The 25404-nt window shown below is 36.2% G+C and overlaps 1 protein-coding gene across 2 annotated transcripts in view; it reads right to left on the bottom strand.

Annotated features, from left to right (window-relative positions):
- Positions 1–24584, bottom strand: part of Dnajc1 (DnaJ heat shock protein family (Hsp40) member C1) — a 194350-nt gene extending 169766 nt beyond the window's left edge. Inside the window, exon 1 of one of the 2 annotated variants that reach the window (XM_047520377.1) lies at positions 24074–24584. In XM_047520377.1, coding sequence (XP_047376333.1) covers positions 24074–24277 — 204 coding nt within the window. In that variant the 5' untranslated portion in view covers positions 24278–24584. The remainder of the gene's footprint in view (positions 1–24073) is intronic. The other variant, XM_047520378.1, reaches the window with a different exon arrangement.
- Positions 24585–25404: the final 820 nt, after the last annotated feature.

Raw genomic sequence — 25404 nt, 5'->3', positions numbered from 1 at the left:
AAGGGGACAATTGGCAAAACCTGAATAATAACTATACATAAGTTGGTAGTATTGTATCAGTGTCAATTTCCTGGTTTTGATAATTTTACTAAGGTTAGGAAAGACATTTGGGAAAGCTAGGTGAAAAATACACCAGCACCCTATTATTTGTGCTATTTTTAAAGAATGAAATTATTACAAAATGAAAATTTTAAATAAAAGTAGTCTAGAAATATATTTTTTAAGTCTAACATTTCAAGTCAGGGGTCATACATATCCTCAGCCTTTCCTTTTCACACTAAATATATTCCTCTTTGGACAAGATTCCCAGAACCCCTACTGCATTTGCAGCTCCACTTTTTAAAACTCAGTTGTCAGTAGCCCTCTTAAAGTATGTTACCAGGAATGTTTATAATATATTGACACAGAATGCATTACATTTCTCATTTTTGGTGATAGAGTAACTGTATGTTTATTAGTGCAAATTGCAGTGAAATTCTAAAAACAGATTAAACCATACAGTTGGCCTAATTCAACATGCATTCCAATTAAACTTGAGCATTTATTTTTACTATGGTCAAACTAGATCTTCCCATTTTATCCTTGTGCAATTGATTTGTTTAAGCCAACTGTAAAATTACATTTTTCCCTTGAACATTCCCATTCTTTCAATTTCAACTCATATTTTACACTGTTATAGCAATGTTAGACTCTTCTGATGCATAATTCTATCATTTATTAACTTGCCATGTATTAAATACATTACCATTTGCAGGAAGCTACAAATAAGAATCTATTAAAATTTTGGTACTGGGGCTGGGGAGCAGTTCAGTGGTAGAGAATGTGTGTAGCAAGTCTGAGGACCTGGGTCAACCCCAGCACCAAACAAACAAACAAAATAAAAATTGCCTTGGAGTTAAGATTGGTCATATCAGATTGGAAGGGCAGGTGATAGAGAAAAATCTTAATAATTAGATCAAACTTGTGGTGGGCCTTTAAAAATATTGGAAGTTTCCCCAAAGAAGATCAATTATTACACGAACAGATGTTTACAATCCCTCGCCATGAGAGAAGTGCACATCAAAACCACAGCAGGCATCATTTCTTTTCTATCAGATCATCACCATTATGGTTTGGATCTCAAATGTTGGCCTTGTGTCCTATGGTTGCCAGGTTGTGGCGGGCCCTTAGGAGGTAGGCCTGAGGGAAGAGTCAGGCACTGCAGGCTCGCAGCTCAAGGGGTGGTGTGATCTTGGCCCCTTTCTCTCCCTCTGCTTCCTGGCTTCTGTGAGGTGAATAGCTTCCTCCTCCCACACTCCCTGCATGATATTCTGTCATATCACAAGACCAAAGGCATCATAGCCAAGCAACTATGGACTGACACTTAACCAAAATAAACGTTTTCTCTTTTGTTTATTTTAGGTATTTTGCCATTTATTAAATTTAAAAAAAAAATATGTGCTGGGGAGGATGTAGAGAAACTTGAACACTTGCGCTTTGCTGGTGGGAATATAAAATGGTGCAGCAGCTGTGGGAAACAGTTTGACAGTTCCTCAAAAAGTTAAACAGAGAATTATTAGATAATCCAGCATTTCTAGGTATCTACCCAAAAGAACTGAAAGCTGGGGCTCAAGCAGATACTTGTATACCAGTGTTTGCAGCAGTACTAGTCACAATAGCCTAAGGTGCAAACCTATCCATCAACAAAGAAATGGATAAACAGTAGCATATATATACACTGGACTATTTATTTAGCCTTAATAAGGTTTGAAATTCTGAGAAATTCTACAACATGAATGAACCATAAGGCACTATAAGGACTAAATCAAATAAGCCAGATGCAAAAGGACAAATAGTATATAACTGCATTTGTATGAGGTACATAGATGAGGCAAATTCAGAGACAGAGAAGTAGATCAGAGGTTTCCACAAGTTGGAGGGGAGGAGGAAAGTTTAAGTTACTGTCTAATGGGAACAGTTTCTATTCCTTCCGGGATGATGAAAAAGTTCTGGAAATGAAGAGCAACAATGGTTGCACAATGTTGTAAATGTACTTAATGCCACTGAAATTTACACTTAAAAATGGTTAAAATGGTCAATTTTACATTATGTATATGTTACCAAAATGAAAAATAAAAGCAGCATACTGTAGTCTCATAAAAAGTACTCACATAGGGTACTGTAGGAGTCAAAAGAAATTTGAGGTATATTTAATAGTATGAACAATGTTACTGAGGTTAAAAAAAAAAATCTGAAAATAAAAAAATCTGAATTGGTACAGATAAAAATGTCAAAAGTGTTGTGTAAAAAATTTTAGTAAGAAACACAAGTTACAGTTTGGATATAAAATGAACCCCAAAGGTTAATGCTCCAAAGGCTTCAGGACTAGGCCACGGCACAATTGGGAGGTGGTGTAAACATTAGGGTGTGGGGCCTAGTTGGAGGAAGTAGGTCACTGGAGGCCTGTTCTTGAAGACTACATCTCGTCCCTAGCTGCCTCCCCACAACCCTCTCTCTCTTTCCTTCCTGGATACCACAAGGTAAGTAGCTCTGCTCCACCATGCACGCTCGACCGTGATGTTCTACCTCTCCAAAAGCCCAAAGCCCAAAAGAACAGGACCAAATGAATGTGGTTTTCTGAAACCATGAACCAAAATAAGTCTTTCCTGCTTTAAGTTGATTTTCTCAGTATTTTGTGACAGTAATGAAAACCTGACAATATATTTAAAGAACAACTCCTCATAGAGGTAGTTAGGTCAGAAAAAGGCTACATGTAATGGAGGCCCAAAATGCCAAAGATTCAAAAAAGTGACAGAAGTCTATTTTTTTCTTGCACAGAAGAATGTAGGTGGGCAGTGTATAGGCAGTTACGGTCACAAAGAGCCAAGGTCCTACCATCTGTCTAGGCTTCTCAAGGTCACCTCAAATTTCAAGATATCTGCTACAGCAGCTACAGATATCTCATCCAGGGAAAAATGGTGTATCATCCTTTAAGGGCTTTAGCAGAGGTCCAACCCTTACTGGCTACTAGTATCTGCAAAGGAGGCAAAACATGTAATTTTTTAGCCTTGCATCCAAGAGTATAAAGGTTCTGCTACTGAGAAAGAGGACAATGGACAATTAGTGGTCTGCCTTGGATGCTTAAAATCATGTTTCATCTAACAAAATTTTAATTTTCATCATTACTATTTAAACTACTTTCTGAAAGGTATAAAATAAATAAAAAGATATATACATACTAACAAGCCTTTAAGACATTTATAAAGAAATCACATGGTAAATTCTAAAGAAATTACATTTTAATGAATATCGAAATTAAAAACATAGACCAAGTTCTGACAGCAAAGATGCAGCAATAGAAATACCTTCCTGTGTTTAGTTTACTTTGTATATGGAGAGGTCAGTGGAAAAAGTGCTCAGACAAGTTGTAATTGACAACTTAAGTTCTTTTACAGAGTGATGTGTCAAGACTCTCAATATAGAAAATTAAAATTTTCCTATCTTATTTTTCCTCATATCTTTAAGGTATAATTTATATAACATAAAATTTACCTATGGTAAGTGTGTAGTTCAATGACTTACTTAATTTATAAGTTGTGCAACCAACATCCCATGTTAAAACATTTCTGTCACCTTAAAAAGATCTTTTGTGCTCATTTACATTCTAATCCCATTTCTAGATAACCAATCACTACTCTGCTTTCTGTCTTTATATTTGTTTTTTCTCTCACTCTGCATAAAAATCAACTCTAAGTGAATCAAAGACCTAGGAATTAGACCAGAAACTCGGCACCTACAAAAAGAAAAGATAGGCCCAACACTTCTACATATTAGCACAGGAACTGATTTCCCAAATAAGATTCCTAAAGCACAAGAAAATTAAAAATCAATTAATTAGATGGCATCAAACTGAAAAGTTTCTTTATAGCAAAATAAACAATCAAGAATGTGAAGAGAGAGCCTACAGAATGGGAGAAAAATATTTGCCACCTGCACCTCAGATAGGGCATTAATTTCCAGGATATACAAAGAACTCAAAAAGCTTAACACTAATGAAGCAAATAACCAATCAATAAATGGGCAAAAGGAACTGAACAGATCCTTCTCAAAAGAAGAAACACAAATGAACAACAAATATATGAAAAAATGTTCAATACCTCTAGCAATTAGAAAAATGCAAATTAAAACTACTCCAGTCAGAATGGCAATTATCAAGAACACCAGTTACAACAAGTGTTGGTGAGGATGTGGAGAAAAGGAACTGTGCAGTTGGTGGAACTGCAAATTGGTACAACTACTCTGGAAAGTGGCATGAAGATTCCTCAAAAAACTAGGATGGAACCACCATTTGACCCAATTATCCTGCTCTCACATATATCTAAATGGTTTTAAATCAGCATACTACAGTGATACAGACATATCAATCTTTACAGCAGCACAACTCACAATTACAAAGTTATGGAACCAAACTAGATGCCCATTGACAGAAGAATGGATAAAGAAACTGTGGTATATGTACACAATGGAATATTACTCAGCCTTAAAGAAGGATGACTTTATGACATTTGCCAGTAAATGGATGGCTCTGGAGAATATCATGCTAAGTGAAATACACCAATTCCAAAAACCAAAGGTCAAAATGTTTTTGCTGATATGTAGAAGCTAAAACCATAATAAAGCAGGGAATGGGAAGAGGAGAAATTCAATAGATGAAACAAAGGGGAACGAAAGGAAGGGAGTGAGGATAGGAATGAGAAAGACAGAAGAAATCTAATTTTCTCATGTACGCATACTAAAATAGCTAAGTGAATCCTACCATCATGCCCACCCACAAGAATGAGGTCCTAATTAGAATAAGGTATATTCCATGCTTGTATAATTTTATCAAAATGGATCCTAATGTCATGTTTAACTAAGAAGAACCAATAAAATATAAAGAAAATTTAAATCTCTTGTGCTAATTTGCAATCATTCCCACTCTAGACAATCACTACTCTGCTTTCTCTCTCTACCTTTGCTTTTTCTGGATATTTCACATAAATGAGATCATACAGGGCTGAAGGGGTAGCTCAGTGGTAGAGTGCTTGCTTACCATGAACAAGGCCCTGAGTTCAAATCTCAAATGAATCAGTCTATTAATAAGTGAAATCGAATAACACATAGTCTGGCTTCTTTCTTCCACTTAGCATAATGTTCTTCAGATTCAGCCATGTTGCAAATTATTTTAGAAGTTCTTTTTTTTTTTTTAATACCAAACATTGAACAGCATTCTGTTGCATAGATATACTACATTTGATCTAACCATTCCAGGTTACTAGGCATTTGAAATTGTTTCTGACTTTTGGCTAATACAAATAATGCTGCTATGAACACTCATGTACATTCTGTGTAGAATACATTTTTGCTTCTTTTTTGTGGATACCTAGGAGGAATTTCTGGGATGTATGTTAAATTTATTTTAACTTAGCCAACAAACAAAAACCTGCCACACTTCCAAAGTGACTGCACCATTTTACATTACCGCTATCAATGTACAGGGGTCGCTTTTTCTTCACATTGAGTGCTTTTTACTGTCCATCAAGTTACTACAGTCACTCTATTAGGTGTGATGTGTTATTCTTTATGGCTTTAATTTACATTTTTAAGACTCATACTGTCAAATCACCTTTTTATATACTTATTAACCACTTATATCTTTTTTGGCCTATGTGCTTATTAAAATTTTTTCTTAGATTCTCTTTTAGGTTGAAGTAATTACTTCTACTTCTAGTTTTTTGAGAGTATGTATCAGGATTAAGTGTTAAATTCTTCCAAGTGATTTTTCCTGTATCTGGGATGACCCTGTAGATTTTATCCTTTATTCTATTAATACAGTATATTATGTTGATTTTTAGATGTTAAATCAACATCGCATCGCTGGGATAAATCTCCTTTGACCACAGTGTGTACTCCATTTTATATGTTGTTGAATTCATTTTGCTAACAAATTTTTAAATTATTTTATTTCATTGAGATGGGGTCTTGTTATGTTCCTCAGGCTAGTCTCAAACTTCTGGGCTCAAGTGATTCTCCTGTCTGAACTCCCAAGAAGCTGGAGCTACCTTGCTGGGAATTTTTACAAGTGTTTTCATGAGGATTACTGATCTATAGTTTCTGTCTCTATTTCTCTTTTTCTTTTTTCACACCTGCAGTACTAGGGATTAAACAGTGGGGCTCTACTACTGAGTCAGATCCACAGCCCTTTTTATTTTTTATTTTGATACATGGTATTGCTGAATTGCCCAGGATGGCCTCAAATTTGTGATCCTCCTGCCTTAACCTCCTGAGCAGCTGGGATTAGCTAGGATTATAGGCATGCACCACAATGCCAGACTTAATTTTCTTATGATATCTTTGGCTACCTTTGGTATCAGGACAATACTTATCTTAAAAAATAAGTTGGGAACTATTATCTTCTCTTCTATCTTTTGAAAGCTTGTCCAAGGTTGTAATTATTTCTTCTTTATATTTTTGATCGCATTCACCAATAAAGGGCTGGACACAATGGTGCATGCCTTTATAGGAGGCTGAGGCAAGAGGATCACAAGTTAGAAGTCAGCCTTGGCAACTTAGCAATTCCCTGTCTCAAAATAAAAAACGGCTAAGGATATAACTCAGTGATAAAGCCCTCCTGGGTTCAATCCCAAGTACTAAAAAGAAAAAGAAACAAAGAAAAAATTCACTAATGAAGCCATCTAAATGTGAGCTTTTCTTCATGGAAAGATTAATTACTAATTTGATTTACGTCTACTCAGATGTTCTTTTCTTTAATATATTTTTTAATTGTAGGTGGACACAATACCTTTATTTTGTTTTTATGTGGTGCTGAGGATCGAACCCAGGGCTTCATGTGTGCTAGGCAAGCACAATACCACTGAGCCACAACCCCAGCCCTCAGATGTGCTATTGAGATAGTTTTGGTAAATAGATTTTGTCCATTTAATCTAAGTTGTCTAATTTATTGGTAACATTGTTTTTTTAGAGGGTTTGGAAATTTTATTGTTTATTTTTAAAAATTTGTCCTAATTAGTTACATATGCCAGTAGAATGCATTTTGACACATCTCACATAAAGTATGACTTCTCATTTTTCTGGCTGTACATGATGTAGAATCACACTGATTGTGTAATCACATATGTACACAGGGTAATAATGTCTGCTTCATTCTATTATCCTTCCTGTCACCATACCCCCCCCCCGTCCCCTCACTCCCCTCTACCTAATCTAAAGTGACTCTATTCTTCCCTAGTCCTACCCCACTCCCATCATGGATCATCAACCACTTATCAGAGAAAACATTCAGCCTTTGGTTCTTTGGGATTGTTTTATTTCACTTAGCATGATATTCTCTAACTTCATCCATTTACTGGCAAATGCCATAATTTCATTCTTCTTTAAGGCTGAGTAATATTACATTGTATGTATGTGTGTGAGTGTGTGTATATTTATACACATATATACACACATTTTCTTTATCCATTCATCTGTTTTATTTATTTTTATTTTTACAGACTGCATTTTGCTTCATTGTACACAAATGGGGTGCAACTTTTCATTTCTCCAGTTGTACACAATGTAGATTCACACCATTCATGTAATCATACATGTACATAGGTAATAATGTTTGTCTCATTCCACTATCTTTCTTTTTCCCACCCCACCCCTCCCCTCATTTCCCTTTACACAATTCATAGTTTCTCCATTCTTCTCTTACCTCCCACCCCTGTCATATATCATCATCTACCTTTCAGAGAAAACATTCACCCTTTGGTTTTGGGGATTGGCTTATTTCACTTGGCATAATATTCTCCAACTCCATCTATTTACCTGCAAATGCCATAGTTTTATTCTTCTTTATGGTTGAATAATATTCTATTGTGTATATATACCACAGTTTCTTTACCCATTCATTTGTTGAAGGACACCTAGGTTGGTTCCATAGCTTAGTTATTGTGAGTTGAGCTGCTATAAACATTAATGTGGCTGTGTCACTGTAATATGCTGATTTTAAGTCCTTTGGGTATACACTCAGGAGTGGGATAGCTGGTCAAATGGTGGTTCCATTCCAAGTTTTCTGGGAATCTCCACACTGCTTTCCTAATGGTTGCACCAGTTTGCATTCCCACCAGCAATGTATGAGTGTACCTTTTTGCCCACATCCTTGGCACCATTTATTATTGGCAACATTCTTCATAGTATTCTTTTATTGCTTTCACAATAATCCTTTTTCTTAAAGCTTTTAAAAAATGTTTTAGTTGTAGATGGACATAATGCCTTTATTTTATTTATTTATATGTGGTGCTAAGGACTGAATCCAGGGCCACACACATGCTGGCAAGCACTCTACCACTGAGCTATAACCCCAACCCCCACAATAATGCTTTGAACTGATGTAGAGTTAACTGTGATACATTCTATTTCATTTCTGAGATTGGTAATTTATGTTTTGTTTTGTTTTGTTTTCTTGATTGATCTAGCTAAGAGTTCATCAATTTTGTTAATCTTTTCAAAGGGCAAAGTTTTGGTTTCATTGATTTTTCTATTGTTTTTGTCTTATATTTCATTGGTTTCTGCCCTAATCTTTAGTATTTCTTTTCCTTACTTTGTGTTTAATTTGCTCTTTTTCCCTCTAATGACTGAAGGCAAAAGCTGAGGCTATTTTTCCCCCAAGTTCTAGGGAGTGAATCCAGGGCTGATCCACCACTGGGCTACATTCCCAGCCCTTTTTATTTTTTTATTTTGAGGAAGCATCTCGCTAAATTGCCTAGGCTGGCCTCAAACTTGGAATCCTCCTACTTCAGCCTCCCAAATCACGGGATTACAAGACATGTGCTACCACACCCAGCTAAAAGCTTAGGTTATCGATTTGAAAACTTTCTTCTCATCTAATTAGGTATTTAAAACTGATAAAAGTCTCACAGAGGGTTTCAGTCTCTTTTTCTTTTGTTTTACAAACTGAATAATTCTGCTGGTATAACTTTAAGTTTACTGATTCTTCTATCATCTCAAATCTGCTGTTGATCCCATCTAGTGAATTTTTCATTTCAGTTCATATACTTTTCAAGTCTAGAATTTCCATTTGGTTTTTATTCTTAAAATCTCTCTCTTTACTGATATTCTCAATTTGCTGAGTCACTGTCATACTTTATTTTAAACATAATTCCTTTATTTCTTTGAATGTATTTATAAAAGCAACTTTGAAGTTTTTGCCTACTAAATACAATCCCTGAGCCCATGTAATGGGCTCAGTTGACTGCTTATTTTTCCTGATTATGAGTGACACTTTTTTGTTCTGAGTGTGTCCTATTTTTTGTTGAAAATCAGATAATTTGATAGTGTATTGGAGGTTCTGACTCTCCCTCCTACCCCCATACATATTAGGGGTTGTTACTGCTATTTTCTGTTTGTTAAATTTCTTACTGAGGACTATTCTCTGGAGTCTGTCTTCCCTACCATGCACAGTTGCTGAAATCTAGGCTCAGGTGTTTCTGGATTTTTCTCCCTTGTTTTTATTTTAAGGCTGGCTTTCTAGATAAAGTTCCTATGTCAGCATAGATTGATGATTAACCAATCATTGATCAGAGGCTGGGCTCAAACACCCTGGGCCAATAAGGTTTCTGCTTTTTTATGACAGATGTGTCTATCGACTAGGGGATTCATTCAATCTTTAGGCGTTTTATAAATCCTCCAAGTCTCACAGTTTCCACTGGACCCTCTTGTGTCTCTTCTACCCATGCTCAGGCAGGAATGTCTGAGTACCTAGAGCTCTGTTCCCTCCTGAGTATACATGCATCCTTGTGTATAGGTAAGACTTCACATTGTCAGATTATGTTGAGACCTATTAGACTGTCTCATTCTCTGGGTCTGTTTTCTGGTTAGTCTGATGGGCTATTACTTGCCCCACTTTTTGCCAACTACATCCAGAGGCTGGAGCTATTTTCAGTTTTACTTTGAATCACATCAAGTACATCCCCTCCAGCAGTGAAGCTATTGATCTCACACCTTGCATTACCCTGGCAGAACTACCTCCCAGACAGAGCTGGAAGAGGGACAGGTGCGGTCCCAGGTTGAAACACCACAACTTCTCGTACCTGAGAGTCCCAGTTTTGTTGTTGCTCTTGTTCGTTTGTTAACACATTTTGTCAATTTGCAGTATACCTTTGGCCAATTTTCCAAGTTCTGCAATGATTGTTTTCGACAATTCTGTCAAGTTATATCATTGCTTCTGGAGAACAGATTTGTTGAGGTTCTTATTTCTTCATTCCAAAGTCCTTCTTCCCATATCTTTCTCTCTCTCACATCCCACTCCCCAATGTCCTCTAAACTGTGGTCATCGAATACTGTTGATCAAATGCTTTATCAGGAAAAAATCATTAATTTTTATATTTGTATTTGAATTTTGTCTACCTACTTATTCATTAACTTATATAGAGTCTATTACTATTCTAACATATGCTATATTAGAAAAGATACATAAAACATAAAAATTTAAAGAATTACTAAATAGAGGTTTTAACATTTTCTTTCTGAACTCACCAGTTTTCTTTCGTACCTCTGGAAAATATGAGTACCTGCTTCCCTACTCTGGACTTTTCTTAGTGGGTGGGGGTTCCAGGGATTGAACTCAGGGGCACTCAACCACTGAGCCACATCCCCAGTCCTATTTTGTATTTTATTTAGAGACAGGGTCTCACTGAGTTGCTTAGCGCCTCACTGTTGCTGAAGCTGGCCTTGATTCTGCAATCCTCCTGTCTCAGCCTCCCAAGCCACTGGGATTACAGGTGTGCGCCACCATGCTTCCCGACTCTGGAATCCAGTGTTCTAAACCAGGTCTAAATCCTGTCACAGTTTTTCCATCCCTGCAGTAAACCAGTCCTATCCAACAGAAATATAATCCAAGTCTTTACATTTGATAGTAACCACATTTTAAAAAGTAAAAGGAAACAGAAAAAATTAGTTTTAAGAATACATTAGCCAGGTACAGTAGAGTACACCTGTAATCCCAGTAATATGGGAGACTGAGGCAGAAGGATCACAAGTTCAAGGCCAGCCTCAGCAACTTGTTGTTTCAAAATAAAAAATAACAAAGAAGGTTGGGATATGGCTCAGTGGTGAAGCACCTCTGGATGGAAGCACCAAAATAAAAATTTTTTAAAATTACCTTAAGCCAATAAATCAAAAATATTGTCTTTTCAACATGCAATAAATATTTTAAAAATCTTTGAGATATGTTACACAGTTTTTTTTCATATTAAGTCTTCAAAATCCAGTGGATACTTTTTACAGCATATCTTAATTCATAAGTGAAATCTGGGAGGGTTAAAGTGAAATGTGGTCCTACCCAAACAATAAAATTATGTTTAATGGGAAAATAGTATTTATTCCCTCCATTTTTCAAATTTAATTTTACATTAAAAAATTAAATACAAGGTAAACTTCATATTCTCAATTTAACTAGTCATATTTCAAGTGCTCTATAACCAGATATGGCTGTGGCTACAGAATTGGAGAGCACACTCTAACCTGTAAGCACTGTGAGGATTTAAAGGGTATAAAAGTCTATATTTTGGCTGGTTGTCCAGTATCTGCAATATTGAATTAAAGAAACAGAGTACATATAAAAGGATTCAGATGAATAATGCAAAGATTCAAAGCACCAAAATGGTCTCAACCTCAGGATTTATTAGTTGGCTTTCTTGGCCAGTATGCCATGATATTTATTTACCAGAATGTATAGTTATACCCACAGCTTATTGTACGTGTATTTACAATCACTTTTATTTACTATAGACCATGAGTCTACTTCATTTGACCAAGACTAACATTTGTATTTTCTGATTCACTGAAACAATTATTTAAATTTTTTGAATATTTTTCAAATAGCAAAATAAACACACAGTGCTGATCATGAGTTAAACTGTGAAATGAGCTTTTTCATCTAAAATTGTTTTATTTAATTTACAACTTAAAATTTTCAGTAAGTTATACGTAAAAAGTAACATAAAAATATCCATACAATTTATCTCACAAACATGAAAATGTATTAGTTTATCTCATTGCGATTTAATTGCATAATATTCTTGTTTCCAAAGTAATATAATTTACATGGGTCTATGTCAGTGTATTAACAGAACTCTAAATGAAATATTGACTCCTAAAGAAAATTCCATCAACTTCACAAATCAAACTGTTCTCATTAGTTCATGTTTCTGTTTCCTCTGCATACATATAATTGCTATGAATTTATAATCAAATGTGAACATAACTTGATATCTGGCTTTTTTTACTTATAAGTATTTTCCATGTTGCTATAACATTTTCAAATATATTATTAATAATTATATCAAGAATGTCACAATTTACTCAAATATTCTATGATAATTTGATAATTTCTAATTTTTTAAGATATTATGTCTTCTGTGCATCTCCAATAATATCGCCATATATATCACTCTAAGATAATAGACTTACTTGTTACTAAATTCAAAAACTTGTGGGAATTGGTTTTTAAAATATGTTATTTGCCTGTTTCACCACTCTGTCTTGGATATTCTGGGAACAATACCAGAAAGGGACAGGGATGGAACAATACCTAGTAATGCCTAAGTAATAGCCTCTTATATTGTTATGAATGACAGACTTGACTATACTTCTGAATGATAAGTGGTAAAGGTTCTTAGATAATAGAAAAATCAACATTAAAAATAATAATTATAAAAGACATGTATATTTTCAAAATATTCCAGTATCAAAGTAGCCCTGCAAGAATTCAAGGGACCTACTCCCAAACCAAACTCCAAATATGTACCAATGATAAAATTTAAAGAGAGAAAAATTATAAAATGTATACATGATAAAAATAATTTGTTAAGTATCTCTTTAGACAAAAACAAATGGGCTGGGGTTGTGACTCAGTGGCAGAGTGCTCGCATGGCATGTGTGAGGCACTGGGTTCGGTCCTCAGCACCACATAAAAATAAATAAATAAAGGTACTGGGTCCTTCTACAACTAATGTGTGTGTGTATGTGTGTGTGTGTGTGTGTAAAACAAATGGAAACTTGTAGCTATAAACAGTGTTAAGCTATAGCCTACTGAGCTCCATGCCTACAAAGAGGCAGAAGAAACCAGAAGTTTGATTTCCACAGAGTAATGAGGATTAAAAGTACTCTACAAAGCCCTGGGATCAGAGTCAGGCTTGATGATTGAAACCAAAGGTTGCAATGGAACTCTGAACCACCGGTGGGGAAAAAAGGTTTAGAGTGAGAAGATCACTAAAGCTACAGCTTATAAAATATCATATATCTGAGATGTTAAGAGTTGGTTTTAGCCCCACAGCTGAGACCAGGCCAAGGGACTTGAAGGTTTGGTATCTGGATCTGCAATGGCTTCAATATAACCTCAGGAGGGAGCCCTAAGCTGCCTATATACGACCTAGTTCTTGTCTAGGTGTCTCAGGGAAAAGAAGTAAAAGCAACTATAAACTAGGGAGAGGTAAACAGGAAAAAGAAACTCCCTCCCAAGATGAGTCTGAAAATTAAAATTCCACCTATAGAAATATATTTTAATTATCAAAGACAAATTATTTACTTCACAGTTTAACCTATGTGCAATTCTTCACGACAATTCTGAATTACAAACATTTTTATACCACAGTAATAGGTTTGAAGCAAAAACATAACCTACACAACTGTATAAGGGTTCCCGCTTTAAAAATCTATAACAACTTCTGGGAACATTTCTAATTAAGTGAATTCTGTGGTCCACAATATCAAAAAATGCATACCCCCAAATCACCTTATTTTCCCATCTTTTGGAAATTTCCTGTAATTCATTTTTGATGAGCCCCAGGAACTATTTATAGTAAGTTCAAACCATGCTTAATGTAGTTTCAAGACAACTCTAACTACTGTGGCTGGAATCTTCTCTAGAAGAGACTTGGTACACTTCTCAAGATGATGTAAACAAGTAGCCCCTCAGAACACCTCTATTATTATTTCTTAATAACCCTACTGTGTGAAAAGAATCAACAAACAAATATTTCTCTTGTGAATCTTATTTTAAGGCATCACAGAAAAGCAATTTGAAGGAATACATATTCAAGGATACCCCAAAAGAAGACAGTGAACGATCACTGAAAATAGGTATAAGAATAATGATTTTGACTTTACCTAAGAAAAAAATTTTCAGAGCACTACTATTATACAAGTCATTTCAAAATTTCCATTGTTAGACATAATCAGGCTGACTGGATGACCATCTGATGGGAATGCTACAGAAGAAATTCCTTTATGAAAAAGTAGATAATAGTGGGTCTTCTCCAACTTCAGGACTCTATTACTGGCTCTTTAATTTTTTTTTGTTTTGTTGTTATTTTTTTCCTCAACATGGAATTTTTAACATCTTGGACTTTTATGCAATTTCTTTCTTTGTCAGATCTATTTGAAATAACAGTAGTTACATAGGTGTGAGGACTGTCAATGTTAGGATCTACTTCCTTTCCTCAGCTGCTTATGATATTATAAAAGGCAAAGTCAAAAGATTGGTAATTAATAATTCAATCTAAAGGAAACTAGTACTCATTAGGAGCTATAAAGAGGTGGCAAAGCCAGGTAGTAAAACAAAATTTGTAATTCTGATTGGTATTACAAAGAGCCAAAAAACTGGCACACAGATAGAACATCTGGAAATCTCTTTTTAGTCACTTAATTATAGATAATATGAAATACCAGTCAAAACAGATGACAGCAGAGAGTACAATAAATATTTAATAGCTACCAATAGATCAGACTGGATAAGTTTCAGAACAAATAGGGAGAACAGGCAAATTCAAAGTTAAAATGAAAAAGTAGGAATACTAGTGATTTCTTGGTCAAAGTATAATTAAAGATTTAATATATTAAGTTAATATATAATACAGAATTATAAAATATATTAGGTAAGTCAGCAAAGTCAAATGAACAACTTTGAATTAAACTTATTACCTGAAGCCACCCTTAACAGTGAACATTGTTCAGACAATCATTGTTCCTACAAGAACAGCATGAACTTTATACTAACAGCCTTTACAGAGCAAAACAATTGTGGACAAAATAAACAGATAACTAACTAGGAAGATGATGTCTAGCACAATTGGAACCACCTCAAAAATGAAACAATAAAATTACACTGGATTTAAACACAATATATAAAAACTCCAAAGTACATCCCTGACAAAAACAGAAATAATAATCAGTGATTTTACCCAAAAATACTTAACTACATCTACACAACATAGAAATGTTAATTCTCTAATGCTTTATTATACAGTGTGTGCCATCCAATGTCCATTAACTAAATCTGAGCACTGAAAATGTGCTAGAACAGAGAAAACAAAATTTTATTTTTTATTTATTTGTATATACATCTTAAAACTGCTGTTCAATTCAGTTCAAACTTTTATGTATTTTGGAACAATTTGGGTACGTGAATCTACCTGTAGGCAGAACAACTTATAAAATCATAATAAAGTATGTTCAATAAAATTTAGCATATGAAATGAGGTGTGCTAGAAATATAAATGCAAAATACACACCAGATTTTTTGAAAACAGTACAAAAAACCAAAATGTGAAATATCTCATTAAAAATGTGTGTGTGTGTGTGTGTGTGTGTGTGTGTGTTGCTAGAGATCAAATCAAGCATGCTAGGCAAGCACTTTACCACTGAGTTATATCTCCAGCCTCTCTTAATAATTTTTACAAATATCTCCAGCCTCTCTTAATAATTTTTACAAATAGGAATACATGTTGAAACAAAATTTGTAATATTGGGTTACATAAAATACATTATTAAGATTAATTTTACCTGGTTCTTTCTTATGTCTTTAAATATGGCTTCTGGAAAATCTAAAATTACATCTGTTGCTTGTATCATCTATCACACGGTGCTTCTTTAAGGGATAAATCATTGGAAAAAGTATGCAATTTGTCAAAAATCTGAAATATCTGTTGGTCGATTGATTAACTGAAATTTTTCTTTTCTTTCTTTCTTTCTTTATTTATTCATGTATCAGGGATTGAACCCAGGGGTGCTTTACCACTCACCTATAACCCCAGTCTTTTTTTTTTTTATTTGAGACAGGGTCCTGATAAGTTACTGAGGCTGGCCTTGAACTTGTGATCCTCCTACCTCAGCCTACCAAGTCCCACCACCATACAGGGCTGGTAAGCAAAATATTTTATATTGCTGAGTATAACAAAATATTACTTTAGGCTACCAAGATTTGGCACATTTACATATTCCAAAAGTCATCTGTTACTTCTTCATACAGATGATGGTTACAGACCATTAAAGTACAATCCTATTGGTTCCAGGACCCTCACAGATACCCAAACCCATAAAAACTCCAGTCCCTTTCATAAAATGGATTGACAGTTGCCTACAACAGCATTCATCCTTCCATATACCTTAAATCATTTCTAGATTAACTGTAATACCTAATACAATGGGAATGCTATATAAATAGAAGTTGTATTGTTTAGAGAATAATGACAAGAAAAAAAATGTGTATATGCTTAGTAACAGATGTCATTTTTCCCCCAAATATTTTCCATTCATAGTTGGTGTGGAAGAGTGGATACTGAAGCCTAACTGTATTCTTCTGAGTTACTACAAACTGAAGAAATGTGTAATCATCATTCTGCCATCTAAAGCATGTAATCAAGTAACCAACAGATACTTATTCCTCAAAATCTTTTTGATTCCTTCTCTAGCTTAGCCCATATGCTAAAAAATGCTTTCATTTTTATAAGAGCCAAATAAGGGTAGTCAGTTTATAAAAAATGTTGATAAAGACTTTTAGTCTTATAGGATAACTTTATGTTTATATAGATACATTTTTATATATGCTTATAAATTCATATACATTTTCCCCCCAAGAAGAAAATATCAGAACTGCATGCCTTAATAGTACTTTCCCAACCTCTTTCATACCATGGCACTTCACAGAAAACCGTGCTTGTAAAAAACACTGGAGTAAACTGTTAAGGACGCTCAAGGGAGGACATCACTATCTCAGCATGCAGTATATTAATTGTGAAGTTCAGTCTTAAAGGTTCTTGCAATATACTACAAGAAACCTTTGACCCATACTTTATTTTCATCGGTCTCATATTTTATTTTTATTTATGCCTACAGTTGTGAAAATACAACCCCTCAACATTTTTAATGGCAATATCCAAAGAAGGCCACAAGATGGAGATATTACCCCATTACCTTTTATATTTGTATTTGTGCATTTTTTTTTCTGTATTTTTTCCCAAAGGTCATTTACTCCAATACATATTATTACTGTATAAACTATTAGATTTACTTCATGATTATCACTCAAAATTTCTCTAGGACTGCTCTTTAAGAACAGTACTCAAGCCAACTTATGATCCTTACATAAAATCTCTATGCAAATCTCTTTAACAATATAAAGTACATTTAGCTATTGGAGCTTGCTAACCTAATTTAATCACCCAATTGGTGTCAGATGACATTAACTATATCACCAAATCAAACCCAATGTGAAGACTTACTACAATGAAGACAAGATGAAGAATATGCCGCAAGCTTTGAAGGCAATTCAAAACACTAAGTTTTAGTGATGTTTTGAAAGATGAGAACATTGTTGAAAATTGTAAAGCTTTTCACAATAGCTACTTTCCTTTCCTCTTTTTCTTTTCTTCTTATTTTGGTACTAGGTATTGAACCAGAGGTGCTTTGACACTGTGCTACATCCCTAGTCTTTTATTTTGAGACAGGCTCTCACTAACTTGCTAAGGCTGGCATTTGTAACTTGTGATCCTCCTGCACAGATTTGTGGCTGGGATTACAGGAATGTGCCACCATGCCTGGTTGATGATGACATTTTTCCAAAATATTCTATACAGTCCTTGCTGCTCTCCTTGTGAGGTGTTCGATTTCCAGTGCTTTTCAAGATCTACCTGAGGAGAAGCTGATTTGTCCATAGAAGGTGCAGTTTTCAAAGGGGTCTACTGAGAATCTGAGACATGTGAATGAAACTGAGCTTTAAGTAACCAAAGTAGAAGTTCTCAAACAATTTTAAAGTATTTCAGTCATCAAATGATTCTCTTTCCTTGAAGATATGTTTGCCATCCACTAAGGGACTGTATCTGCCTTTGTCATTGGGGTCTTTCCTGAATAGTGTTTCAATGACTGTAGCATCATAATAACTACTTTAAAGATCAATCTAAATTAAGTCTTAAATACTTTAAGAGGTGTAATGCAAAAGTTACACATCAATCCTGTATAACTACTACAAAAATATACAACATGGCAGTCATTTTAATTTTATCAAATATCTAAATTAGTACATTTTACTTAAACCGAGGAGGTTTATTTCCTACTGCAGACGAAAGAGTCATACAAAAATACCATAAGATATAATTAACTACAAGTAAAATCAAAATTTTTAATTTTACTACATTATACATACATTTACTCCAACAAATCAAATTTAATTACCAAACTATCAACTCAAAACACTATTTAAAGTCAGATACTGATCTTTTATGTGTTAAATAAAAGTGTGGTAATTGAAAATAACTGCTGATAAGATTTGCTATTTTGAAAAAAATTCCAAAAGTCAAATGTTTCTTGGTAATATATAAATTCAATTGATCAATGAATACTTCCTTAAACATAACATATTTTAATGGATGAATAAAGAACTTAAGGATTGGCTAGAAATAAGAAGTTCCTATCTTCCTTAGTAAGATTTCTCTATGGTCTATTGGACTTTCCCAGTAAATGACAACAGGATTTGTTTGGTTGGTTGGTTGGTTAGTACTGGGGATAAAACCCAGGGCACTTAACCACTAAGCCACATCCCCAGCTCTTTTTTATTTTGAGACAGGGTCATGCTAAGTTGCTCAGGGACTCACTAAGTTGCTGAGGTTGGCTTTAAACTTACAATCCTTCTGCTTCAACCTCCCAAGCACTGGGACTATAGGCATGAGTCACTGGTCCAGCGCTCCTTCATTTTAAAATATCATTCACTATACATAATACAGTATTATTCAGTCTCACATAGTTTTTTAAAATTCCTGTGCCTTTCACAACTTGGAATTGTATTTATTCCAGAATTTGTTTAAGCATATCACTCCTTTTTAGAATTCTAATGATTGCTCTCAGTGGCATTTTACTACTAGTACTTTCCCGTTTTAATACTAGTGTTTACACTATGACATGTCCTTTATTTAATCCCTGATTTTAAACTCTTAGCTTTAATATTAAACAACTCAAATTCTATTAGCTGATTGTGTAGCTGCACATAGCTAATGTCTACTGTCTTACTAGCAATAAAACAGGCATGCATCTAATGATGAAGCATATTGTTTTATATACAAATTGTCTCTAGCCAGGAATGTAGAAGGAGGCATGACCTTGCTTTTGCAATATACCTAATTACATATGAAATTCCAGATACTAGATGATGGTAATCAGAAGCACTAAATGAATGAAACCTAGTCTTACTGAATTTGTTATTAAACAAGATGGGGGAATGAAACAAATTCTAGTTTAAATTTCTAAGTAAATTCTAATTACATTCAAACAAAAAAATCAGTAAATATAAGTAATATCCCAAAACTCAAACATTTAGTTCATAAAATACTACGATGTATTTTAAAACATAACAATAGTATTTCTACATTCATTAGTATAAGACTGATCTTAATCACAATTGTTTTGATGAAAATAAGAGTTTTTGAAGATATATATGACTGTAACTTCATTACAATATGTCCTATGTGCCTAACTATGAAGTAAATAAATGAGGAAGACACCATCTCCTGTAAAAATGAGGCAACCAACTTGCCCAAGGTCATAAAGCCAGCAGGTGGCCTGGTCCAAGTTCTAGAAGTCATTGGTTATTCCAATTATAGAGCTTCAGGAGTGAATGAGAACACTAAGACCTGGTGGATTAGAGGATTTAAAAAGACACCACAGTTATTCACTGCTGTCCAATTTTCTACATTAATTATCTCTAATTCTTCCCCTTCATTCTCCTCTGAACCCAATCTAACCAGACTATTGATCTCACTTACTGAAATAGCTCTTTGCTAAGGAAGCCAAAGACCTCCACACTGTTAAATTCAGTTAATTCTCAGAACCATCTTATTTAAACTATCATCATCATTTAACTCAGCTAATCACTTTCACCTCTTCAGGATACTTTCTCCACTTGATTTGAAAGACAGCACCTTTCTTGGTTTGGCTTCTGTCTCACTAGTTGCTCCTTCCCATCTTCTTTTCGGGTCTCTCTATCTCCCTGACAACATTTGGATCCCCAAAGCTTAGCTCTCAGACCTCTTCTCTTTTACATTCACTCTCTTGTGTGAACTCATCCAGTTATATGGCTTCCAATTACCTTCTAAATAATTCATATTTGTAGCCCAAATGTTACAGATTAGATGTGAGGGGTCCCCCAAAAGCTTACATGTGAGACAATGCAAGAAGGTTTAGAGGAAAATGATTGGGTTGTGAGAGTCTTAACCCAATCCATGAATTAATCTCCTGGTAGGGATTAACTGAGTGATAACTGAAGTGCTAAGGTGTGGCTGGAGTAGCTGGGAATTGGGGTGTAACTTTGGGATATATATTTGTATCTGAAGAGTGAAGTCTCTTTCTTTCTGCTTCCTCATCATGATGTGAGCTGCTTCCCTCCCACACTCTCCTGCAGTGATGTTCAGCCTCACTTGAAGCCCTAAGGAATGGAGCTGGACGTCTATGGACTAAGACCTCCAAAACCGTGAGCCCTGGAATAAACCTTTTCTCCTCTACAGTTGTTTTAGTTGGGTCCTTTTAGTCATAGCAGCGAAAAACCTGACTAAAATACAAACTTTCTTGCTGGAACTCCAGACCTAAAAAGCCAAATAGTTATATGCCATATAAATAGTCTGTTTAACTTGAATGTTAAACAGACACTATAAATTTGGAAAGTTCAAACCCCAAATTCCTGATTTTCCCTCTACTAGATTCCTATTCCATACTTCCCCCAACTCAATAAATGGCAACTGCATTCTGCCAGTTACTGAGGTCAAAATCTTAACACTGACTTCAACTGTTTTTTTTTTTTTTTCTTTCTCTCACATCCCACATTCAAACCATCAGGAAAATCCTGTCAGTTCTATGTTCACATTAAATCCAGAATCTGACCACTTTGTACATCCCAGCTCTATTCTACATTCTAACCCATAATTATTCCTCCAAGTAATTAGCACCTTATAGATTATCCTTAACACAATACAGTGTTCAGTTTGAAATTTAAGTCAAATCACACACTTCTTTTCAATGCCACCCCTCTCAACTTGGTCCACAACTTACAAGTAAAAGCCAAAATCTTTAGAGCGTTCTATAAAGGCTTACAGGATCTTCTCCTACCACCTATGACTCTGATCTCATCTCCTCTTATTGCTCTCCATCACTCTGCTCCAGTCACAATGGCTGCCTTGCTGTTCTTCAAACACTAAGCAAGTTCCTGCCTCAAGGCCTTTGCACTTGCTTCTGCTCTTCCCTGACTCCATCTCCAGCATGCTATGTTCTGAATATCTGGATTCCTCTAAAATCCCTATGTTGAAACCTAATCTCCAATATATTTCTATGAAGTGGCATTTGAGAGGTGATTAGGCCATAAGGTGGAACCCTTATGCATGGGATTAGAGTACTTATAAAAGAAGTCCCAAAGAGCTGCCTCACACCTTAATGATGTGAGGGCACAATAAGAAGGTGCCATCTATAAACCAGAAGGCCTTCATCAGACACAGAATTTGCCAGCATCTTGATCTTCTACTTCCCAGTCTCCAGAACTGTGAGAAATGTCTATTGTTCAAAGCTATCCAATTTATGGTACTTTGTTACAAGAGCCCAACAAAACTAGACACCTTCTCTGACCATATATTTATGTTTACCTGTTTTAGTTTTTACCAAGTGTTTTCCCTTACTAAACTGTAAATTTCATGCAGTCAAGAGTATTGCTTTATATAAAGGACTTACTCTCAGTGCTTAAAAATTCAGAAGGCACCAAATAAATCTCTGTTGAATGAGTAATAACAAAACTGATTACTGCATAGAACCAGGTCACCACTTTGAGTTGTCTATCTACTTTGTTCTGTTCCAAAATGTCTGGGTAGTTACCAAGAAACCTCTTAGCTTAGGCTTAAAAGTTACACATGAAAGAACTTAAACAGACTGCATTTGCCTCTACCAAAAGTCTGGTCCCCTGAAAGATTTCCAAAAAAAGTTAAGATTCAAAGTAAGGAACTAGTTCCAATCCATTTTTCTGATTAAAAGTGTCTTCTGACTTTCTTTCCAATTTCAACATAATTGGATAGAGAAACACAGGTTAAAATATTTTCTAGATTATTCTTTTCAATTCTACCTCAACAAAGAATCTTCTCCATTATCAATGCTTCTTTATTTTCCTATGTTTACTCATACATTCAAGTCCTCTGGTTATTCACACTGCTGAATTAACTAAAAATTAAGTTGGATGAAATTATAAATGAAAACACTATGAGAGTGCATATGCAATGTGGGACTACATAATTGAAAGTTTAAGCCACTACTACTAAATTTTTGTATACCTTAATTTCCATGAATAACTGGAAAGCATCTTTGACATTTTTAAATTAGGTTATGTGTAAACTACACAATTTAATCAGCACCAATGAGTTCTAAATAATTATTCTCTATATTAAAGAACTTCCCAAAAATTATTCTTCAAACTTATAGCTTCACTAATTATTGTTACACATATTGCATCATCATTTACTTTGAAAATGAGAAATGTTTTGGAGCAGGAAATGGCATCAGGTGACACTTCATAGTTATTAAAAAATTATTTGCAGACAAGAATTCAAAGAGTGAAATACTTATACTTCATAACTCTTAAACGAAAATAAAAATTGTTAAACTCATGGTGCTTGGCGACCTAGTAATTTTAGATTCAATAATGGAATGAAAATGCAATGCTGAAAAATTAAATTTCCATTTAATTGTTCGATTTAAATGAAAAATTAAATTTCCATTTAAAAGTTCAACAGTTCACCCAAACTTTTAATAATCTATCAGCAATGTGCATTTCATCTAGTTAAGTTCGTTTTGAATGACAACTGTTGATAAATCCCCCCTACCGCTCCCATAACTATTTAAAGCATTGTATAAAGGACTCAACGAGATTGTGTGAAATTCTTTCACTATCCATAATTCTGAAGTCAGTGAAAACTCATCTTTTTCTTGCCATGAGGTTTCAGGTAGACTGAATAATACCCTCACTTAACCACCCTAGATGGTGGAAATAAGAGGCAACAAACGGATCTCACAAGTTAACGTTTAAAGCTAAAAAAAAAAAAAAAAGGAAACAAAAGGAAAGACAAACAGATCCTGCGTTAACAGTTGGGCATCTCCTCCAGTAGCACCCTAAGTACATCTACTGCCTTGAAAGTTCCATGGCTTCTCCCAGGACCAACCTGGTGGAGGCTTCAATTCCTCCAGCTTTTTAAACTGTGATACGAACCCCTATCCAACAGGCTAAAAAAAGATTACAAAGTACAGTGCAAGAAAAACTTCTGCAGCACAAACCCTGGCCAAAACGCGAGCCTATGCTTCCCAGAAAGGAAGAGGCAAGAAGGCAGATGGACTAAGAATAAAAACCCCTACCCGCACCACGCTTCCTTCTTCCTCCAGCACAGTGGGAATTGGGGGGAAGGATCATCCCCAGAATGCCAGAGCAAAGAAGAGGTGTCACTATCCCAGGCTGGTGGCACCGTCCAGCTTGTCACTGAGACCGGAACTTGAAAAAGCTGGAGCAAGGGCGAGAAACTGGGGAAGGCGGACAAACCCTTGCCAGGCTAGAGTTGCGAGAAGACTCCGGTGGATCGGGCTGACGATGGCAGCAGAGCCCGGCGTGAGCCCATCCTGCCCCCGGTGCCCGGCTCCCTCGGAGGAACAGGATCCGAGTCCGCCTCCGCGCGCCTTTCCTCCCCGACCCGCGCGCTTCCGCACTTACCTGCTGCACCCCGAGGAACTGGTAGAAGTTGAGCTGCACCTCCTCCACCAAGTCAAACAACTCCAGGTCGCCGCTCTCCCAGCCGCGCGCCGGCAGCACGGCGGCCAGCAGCAGCAGCAGCAGCCACCGCGGCAGCGGGGGCGAGAGCGGCACGAGCCGACGGCGCTGAGGAAGCCGCGCTAGCCAGGAGCAGGGAGCAGACATCGCTGGGTTCAGAAAGGTCACCCGCCACGCAGTGCCGTCGGCCGAGACCCGAGACGTGGCGGGTAGCGCCGGCTGTGGGAACGGTGCCCGTCAGTCAGAAGAGCGGGCAGCCTCTCGGGAGTCACCCCCCGGGCGGGCGGCGCCAGCGGGAGCGCTGGGACGGGGGGAGCGGGCGGCCAGACCGGCGGGTGCGCGGGCGGGGCCGCAGCCGGCTTTCCCTTCCGCGGACCCTTACCCCCAGGCCTACAAACAGCTGGAGAGCCAGCACCCGGCGCTGAGGTTGCAGAGGGGGAGAGGCTTCCCCTCGCCTCAGCCTATCCCAGGCCTCGCTTCCGGTGACATCACGTTTCCTAGCAACTGCGGGGAGGGGCGGGGCCGGAAGTAAGAACGCTAGGCGCCCCAGATCTGGGCCTCCGAGAGTTACCTCTGCCTCTCGCGCCAGGAGCTGTAAAGTGTGTTTACACAGGGTTTTTAAAAGACTTGGACAGTTAAACAGCACGCATCCACCTGGAAGATCCCACCTGTAGGTTTCCGACTTGCCTTCCCCTGTTGAACACTAAAAGCCTGATACATTGATTGCTGCTTCTATTCCTTGCAGTTCATTATTCCATCAACACAGATAGAAATTGAACAAATACCTAAAAAACTTGGAAAAATGTAGTGAGTAGTCTAGAGTTTTGTTGTTGTTGTTGTTTCACCCGGGCTTTTTTTTTTTTTTTTTTTTTTTTTTTTTTGAGATAGGTCTTCCTCAGTTGCTTAGAGCCTCACTTTAAATTGCTAAGGCTGTCTTCCAACCTGCGTGCGATCCTCCTGCCTCAGCCTCCCCAGCCGCTGGGATTAGAGTACCAGGCTTAGAGTATCTTTTTGAGAGAAGAAACAGAAAAGAAATCTTAACCAAGACAAAAAGTATACTTCAAATTATGAATTAAGATTTACAAGCATAGTACCATAAAATAGGCAATTTGGAGAATTCACCATGAGAAGTGTAGTTTATCCATATTGGGGTTCTTTTCTCAATTGAGGCCCATTTTGAAAGACAGTTAGGCTAAAAATCTCTTTTTTCCATAACAACGTCTTACCTCCTGTTCTTGTGTCCTGTCTGTTCAGTGCCTTTTTAATATTTGTCC

Source organism: Sciurus carolinensis, chromosome 12 (assembly GCF_902686445.1).
Source record: "Sciurus carolinensis chromosome 12, mSciCar1.2, whole genome shotgun sequence".
NCBI lineage: Eukaryota > Metazoa > Chordata > Mammalia > Rodentia > Sciuridae > Sciurus > Sciurus carolinensis.
This window is presented reverse-complemented; position numbering and strand designations above follow the sequence as displayed.